This window comes from Parasteatoda tepidariorum, unplaced genomic scaffold, assembly GCF_043381705.1.
Source record: "Parasteatoda tepidariorum isolate YZ-2023 unplaced genomic scaffold, CAS_Ptep_4.0 HiC_scaffold_1235, whole genome shotgun sequence".
NCBI lineage: Eukaryota > Metazoa > Arthropoda > Arachnida > Araneae > Theridiidae > Parasteatoda > Parasteatoda tepidariorum.
The window spans coordinates 1-7,383 of record NW_027261358.1 but is presented as its reverse complement, the minus strand read 5'-3'; the positions used below and the strand labels follow the sequence as shown (position 1 = coordinate 7,383).

The following is a 7,383-nucleotide window of genomic DNA, read 5'->3' as shown; positions in this document are numbered from 1 at the left end:
AAAAAAAAAAAAAAAGGTTTTAAATGCGAGTCTACTACTTTTCCTTTCAAACCAGATTGAAAAGATTTTTAAGTTCCCCATGGAAAAATATTTTCACCCGCCAATTAACAAATGACTGAATAAAATTAATAATGTAAGTAAAATGTAAGAGAAAAAAAATAGTCTCCTAAGGAAGCAGTTCTTAGACCATAACTGAAAAGATAGAAAAGAAGCAATTAAAACTTAAAGTGTCGCCTTCAAAATTAGAATTTTTTACTAGAATAATTCTTATTCGAATAGAATTTTTTTTTGAAATTTATTTGTCTAAGAAAATGTAGAGATCTTAGAAAAAATTGATTTAAAAGGAATAATGTTTTTTTCTTCTTTAAGACATATCCAACTCACTGTAGGCTAGTAAATATTCATGGTAAAACTGAGACCAGTATTTAACTAGTATTGGGAAAGCTTGGTGATATTGATAATATTCAAATTCATTCCATTTATATCTAGAAATTTTAAAGAAACATTTTTGGTTTTACAGTATAAAAAGAGGTAAAATATTTATTTTATATAAAAAAAAAAATTAAAAAAAAAATTCAGTGTAATTTTATGATTAATATCGATAAATTTTTAACCAATTAAAAAAATAAAATTTTTCATAGTGCGCAAAAAATTATGGCGTATTTGACATTAGAATTAATATAACATTTAAATCTGAACTCACGAACAAAAACCACTTAAGTTACTAAACTGTGACATCATCAAAATGCTTTTTCCAAAGTTTCTTTTCTCCCTACTCACAACAGAGCCCTCTAGTAACATTAAAAGGAAACATTTTGTCCACAATTTTTACGATTATATTAATAAATCAAAAAATTCCAAATTGGATATTTTTCATTTGTATTATTTCAACACTAATTATTAATAAGTTTGTGCGAAATTTTGTCAATGCTTATAAAGCCGTGTTTCTACAAGCCTATCTGTGTGTATAACTTTAAATAAATATATATTTTCATGAAGACGAAACGTGATTAACCTACTTCCCGTTACTTAATATGCTTGTGCCTGAAAGTGCTTTTGCTAGTGCTTGAAAGCTTTTGGCCCTAAGTCCTGTAACCGTGTAGCTTACTGTGCTGATTACCATTATGAAATAATGATTTTTACAGAAACCTTCCTCGTGCTTTGAACTATCTGTATGCCAAGTTTCATAGCTTTCTGTCGGATGGTTTAGGAGTCTATAGAGGATAGACACACATTCACTTTTATATATATAGATAATTCAATACTTTATGACTTTTTATAATAAGAAGCTTTTTAAATTGTAAGCTCTCTGTAATATGCTGTCGAAAGATCCATTTATTAAGCTTTCTTTCTAAAAATAAATATTTTTCTTTTTTCTCAAATTAATTAAAAATTCACTATTATTAAAAGCTTCCTTTTTTAAAGATTTGGTAGAATATATAAATGTTCTGCACATACAGCTGACCGTTACATGCTTTGAAGCCTGGAATTTACAGCATTTTTAAAAGATCATCAAAACATGTTCATCCACTATCTATCTTAGCAGAGCTGGATTACCCATTAAGCCAGACTAGGCCATGGCCTGGGGCCTCCAATGATTAGGAGCTCCCTTTAAAAAAAAATTTTTGGAAATAAATTTTAAAAAATTAAGGAAAACAATGATTTTTTTTAAAAAAAAATCACTTTAAAATCAATGTTAATAAAATACAATATTTTTTTTAGTTCTAATGTAACAAAATAAAGTAAAATTTAATTTATTATTATATATTTTTATTTTAAATATACTTTCTTAAATGAATAGATGTATAAATACTTTTATATTTGAATAAATAAAAAATATACGAGAAAAAAAGTTTAATCCAAAGGCCCCAAAAATTTTAATGGCCTAGGGCCCCGAGTACGCTTAATCCGGCCCTGTATCTTAGCATAAGTAAGGAAGACAAAGATCAAATTATATGAATTAGAAAAAATAAATGAAATAGATGTGACATTTGACTGAATTCTTTGAAAGAGTGTACAAAATAATCACTATAAGCCCTGCTAATATGTGAGAATTTAATGAATGGCATGTTTTTTGAGCTTTATGCACATTGATGCAATCTTATCACTCCTTATTTCCCTATTAATGACTTATTTCCTTGTCTCATTAACTTCTATGGAAAAATCAGAAATATATTTTTTGTAAGAAACATAATGTTATTCATTCTATGTATTAAAAAAAGTTCTTCTTTCTTTAAACAATAGTTTTTGTTTTATTGTTGTTTAATAGTTTTGTCTATTTATTCTATGTGTTAAGATTTTTTTTTCTTTCTCAAACCAATAGTTTTGTTTAGGAATTTTTATGAAGGAAAAAAATCCATAAAAAGAGCTCTTTTGTTTGCCTACTCCCTGAATTCCCTCACTCACTATAGTTGAGGACTTTTTTCCTTTCTCGAACATTGTTGCTTTGTTTCCAGTTATTGTATTGACTTCTTTTATCAGAGTTGTTAAATTTAGCGATCATATTACCAACAGAAAGTATGTAGCATTATCTTTCAATTAGAATAACTGCTAGAATCATGAATATTACAAAAATGTTTAATATTACACTTAGAATTTCACTTTGTTGAAAGAAAAAAACTAAAATTTTGCTTGTTTTTTTTTGTTTTGCATAGATTCATTACTTGTGTCTCAATCGATTAACTTTTTGTAAATCTAGATTTAACTCTGATAGAAATTAACTCAAATAATTGGGAAAAGTATTTTAATTGAATTTTTTTTGATGGAATCTGATTTTAGAACTAAATATTTTAGTGTTTTTACACTCATTTTAATTGTTTACTGTCTGTTATCGATAATAATGTAATTTTGATAACTGTGTAAATGTTTTACTATCAAGTTTTTAAGTACCAAAACTTTTAACAGTGTGTTGATTTTTTAGATATCGTGATCATAGAAGTCCACCAGAATCTCCAGACAGATATGAATTCAATTTAGAATATTGGCATTTACTTGCATGGCGTTTCGGATTTGTCTTGATATTTGAAGTGAGTAATTACCGAAGTACTTAGATTCCCTTCCTTGTTTTTTGTAGATTATTTTGTAGACATTACATTTACTTAAATATGATAATTTTTTATGAAATTGTATAACAAATTGATATTCATGTTTTCTAACAATATTTTTAATGAAATTGTAAAAGAGAATGTAATATTTTATAATTTTGGAAATCCTTGTTAGATCTCTTAACCGTCTCTCAGTAACATCCTTTTAGATCCTTTATAAATTCTGTTAGATCCTTTAACAGTATGTTTTAGTAGAGTTTTAAAACAAATTTGATAAAATCTCTTGATTTGTAACTAAGTAACCAACAAGAACAGTGCATTATTGTTGACAAAGAATGTTCTTACTCCTTGAATTAATTATTGTTCTTAATTGCACTATAATCTCTTAATTAGTGGCAACTACCATTTATTACTTACAACTCTTATTTTTGGCAATAAATATTGATTCTTGTGAGAGATGTTATTATTTTTTTTCTTTTGGGGCATTCTGGCAATCAAATTAAGCTAAGCCATTAAAATCTATCTACATTTTAATTTTTTTTTCTTTCTCTAAATTTTATTTTAAAAGCTTTATTTTTTCTCACTACATACAGAAGTACTGTAATGATTATACTTTGATAAACCATTATTTTCATTAGTTTTTCACTCTCCGAAACTTACACATCATTACCGCTACTTTTTCTTTAACCAACAACTGAAAATAAATTATGAAACAATATGCCATCTATTTCTTGATTTTTCTCTCATTTTTTCTTTCTTACTTTATTTGTTTTAATTCAATTCAATTCAGAACAATTATAGTTTACATCAGCTAAATTCCAAAAGTGTTTTTCATTCAACAAATTGGCTAAGTACTTACACATTTGAAGGACTTCGTGCAATTTTAAGTTCACAAATGGTTGGTGAAAGCGAAATAAAATTTCAAAAGTCAGCAGATTGTTATTTTAGAGTATAGCTTATAAAATTTTTCTTGATCATTAACCATATCAGAGCTATCTGCCAAACAAATTGAATAAATCTTTTATAATTTCTCCTTTACCATGTTTCGTTACCCAGTAGTAAAAAATCAGTACCAAATTATCTTCTTATTAAAATTTACATGTTTTATTTAGAGCATTGTTTTGATGATCACAACCCTAACTCGATGGCTGATACCAGATATCCCAAAGAAACTAATGGAAAGAATACGACATGAAAACTTCATTACTAATGAAATAATGATTGCTCAAGAATTAAAGCGTGCAAAAGGTCTTTCTTCAATACCAGAAGAAAAGAGTAATTGTGATCACGCCAATTCTTACTCTTCCTACAGCAATCCTATCATAAGAGAAGAACTTATTTGATGCAAATTAAAATTAGCTCAATTTTTTAAGCTTGTTTTTAATTCATAACCTTAAGGCAGTGATATGGTTGCACCAAAAGTTCACAAGAGGTTGAATTTCTCTAGGTATCTATTCTGTATACTGCAGCATATGTTAATATAGAACTGTTGAAAATGTATTTCGTTTTTAAGGATATATAACAAGTATGTTCACCAATTTTCTTACGTGTTTTAGTTTAATTATTCTTTTTTTAATTTATTGTTTTAATAACTACACATCTGCCTTAAGATTTTTAATGTGAAACAAAATGTAATATCTGTGATGTAATATTCATCAGAGAATATACAATTTATTTTAATCAAAGAGTTAATGTACTCTATTAATATTTATTTTTATAGTAGTATCTACTGAAGAATAATGACATAAATATTACATCAAAAACTTTAAATTGCACAGTTATTGTACATTTTTATGGATAATGTAAAATGTTAAATTTTTGTTAGTTATTATTTTACTGAATTTTACTTTTGTTAAATAAGTTATACATAACTATTTAAGATAATTTTTAATATATAATTGTTTGGAAATGTTTTTAATATATTTATTTTCAGTACTTACTATGTAAATTTCTGTTCCTGTTTTCAAATGTATTGTTTTCAATTTATTGCCATATTAGATAGCCTTTAATGTGAATTGCTAATTTTGATGAAAATTTAAGTGGAACTAAGCAATATAGTGTGTTGAATTATATTTGTGTGCTGTGTTAAGTAAAGCTTTTATTTTGAATGTTTCATGTAAATTTATAGAATTAAGCTGTGTATTGCAATTGCATCTGCCTTGCCACAAAGTGTGTTATATGAGTGCATCTTCAGAGCTTATTTGTGTTGCATATAATTTCACGTGAAAAATGTTCGAGAAATTATTTTAATGTAATCACATTTTATCTTTCTAACAGTTCAATTTGCTAACAGAATTATTTTCTCAATGGTCACATTTTTATATTGCACATCTCTGATGCAACACTGAAATAATAATTGCCTTTTGAGTGTTTTGCACTGCTTTGCATCTGCCTTGCCACAAAGTGTGTTATATGAGTGCATCTTCAGAGCTTATTTGTGTTGCATATAATTTCACGTGAAAAATGTTCGAGAAATTATTTTAATGTAATCACATTTTATCTTTCTAACAGTCCAATTTGCTAACAGAATTATTTTCTCAATGGTCACATTTTTATATTGCACATCTGTGATGCAACACTGAAATAATAATTGCCTTTTGAGTGTTTTGCACTGGCCAGAAGCTTATTGATAAAATTTATTTTTATAAATAGCAATATTTTATCTCACAATTAATCTTATTTGCTAACATATTTATTTTGCGTATGCTTACATTTTTATATTGCATATCTGTGATGCTTCATTGAAATAATAGTTGCCTTTTGCACTATTCTAAAGCTTATTTTTACTTCCAATCAATCAAAGTAACTGTTATAAGTGCAATACCAATAAAATAATAAATGAAAACTATGAATCCACTAAAAGATCTGTTATTTTATGTGTTCTTCCTTGCTCAAGAAATTAAGGTGCATTTTTTGTCTTGATGTCATGTGTTATCATTTTTTAAACAAATTAAAAATAGTCTTTCTAAATAATCATACCTTTTTTTTATCGTATGTTTAATTATCATGTTTTCGAGATTTTTTAACATGTTCTCAAAACCACCTCTTAAATTTTTAGTATAGAAATGAAAACTTTTCCTGTGTTAAATTCCAAATGAATCTGTTTTGATATTTTACTGTGATGCTTATATTTTTAAATGATTCTCGTGTAAAAGTACAATATATACTTTATGAAATTTTTAGATATTTCAAAATAAAAATGCATTTGATGAAAATGTGTGATTCTTTCACCGCAAATGAGTATCAAATCAATAAACATTTTTGGTAATAAATGTCATTAGGTAATGACACTATGTTTTTGAGAGAAAAAAATTAACCATTGTATATTTCTCTGTTTGTTATTAATGTAAAAAAATGTTGGTAAATATTTTTTGAGAAATTAATTTAACAATGAGGCATTAGTAGCGTTAAATGGGATTCAAAAACAAAATAAAGAATAGTGAGCAAAATGCCTACGTCTGTTTCAATTCTACAAACAATTATGACAAAATACCTTAACACATTATGCTGCTTTTCATGTATTCTAAGTTCTGATATTTATATGAAGTATTGATAAATAAAGTTTAGAAATTTCACTTTGTACTCACTCGTTTAATTTAAACAAATTTTGAGTTACCTTTTTAATTAAAAATAATGAGTTATGGTCTATCCTTATTCCTTTTTAGATCCTTCAGAATATTATATTCTGAGAGTGATATATATTAAGTTTTATTATATTCTTGGAGTGTTATATATTGACTTTTCACACTTAGCTCTATTGCAATAAACTAAAATTATCTATATTACTATTTCAATATCCTTTGACCCCAACATTAATCTTACAAGGGGAGGACATGTTTTATTTATAGCATACAAAAGCGCTTTAGCCAGCCAATCCTTTAAAAAAAAAAAAAAAAATAAAAAAAAGACTTTAAATGTTAAGCATACTCTTTATACTAAAATAAGATGTTCCACTTAGGCAATGGCCTTGAAGTAACCAACTTGCATATAGCCACCCAGACAGTCAAAGTTTGATTTTAGACAAGTATTATCTTTTTTCTTTTTTTGTATAATTTCTAATGCTTCTCCTTATTAACAAAATATACTTAATAATAATAGAATATTTTAAAAATATTAAGTATTGTATTCAACTATTTTCATTATCCCAATCATATTTGAATCGGTGAATTTAATATCCAATTTAAATATGAAGTCATTTTTATTGAAATGAAATATAGATGGCGCCCTTCTCGCCTTAATGGCATAACATGTTAAAAAGTTTTGAATCAATAAAAAAAAATACAATCCATTCAGTAGTGTCCTTTATTGACGATAAAAGACTTGACAATATATGTAACAA

General features: G+C 26.2%; 1 protein-coding gene across 1 annotated transcript in view; it reads left to right on the top strand.

The window, feature by feature from the left end:
- LOC122268434 (anoctamin-5) overlaps positions 1–6,259 on the top strand; it is a gene marked incomplete at its 5' end in the record, with an annotated part of 13,128 nt that extends 6,869 nt beyond the window's left edge. The window contains 2 exon segments of the mRNA XM_043056861.2: positions 2,921–3,026; positions 4,157–6,259. Coding sequence (XP_042912795.2) covers positions 2,921–3,026; positions 4,157–4,387 — 337 coding nt within the window.
- Positions 6,260–7,383: the final 1,124 nt, after the last annotated feature.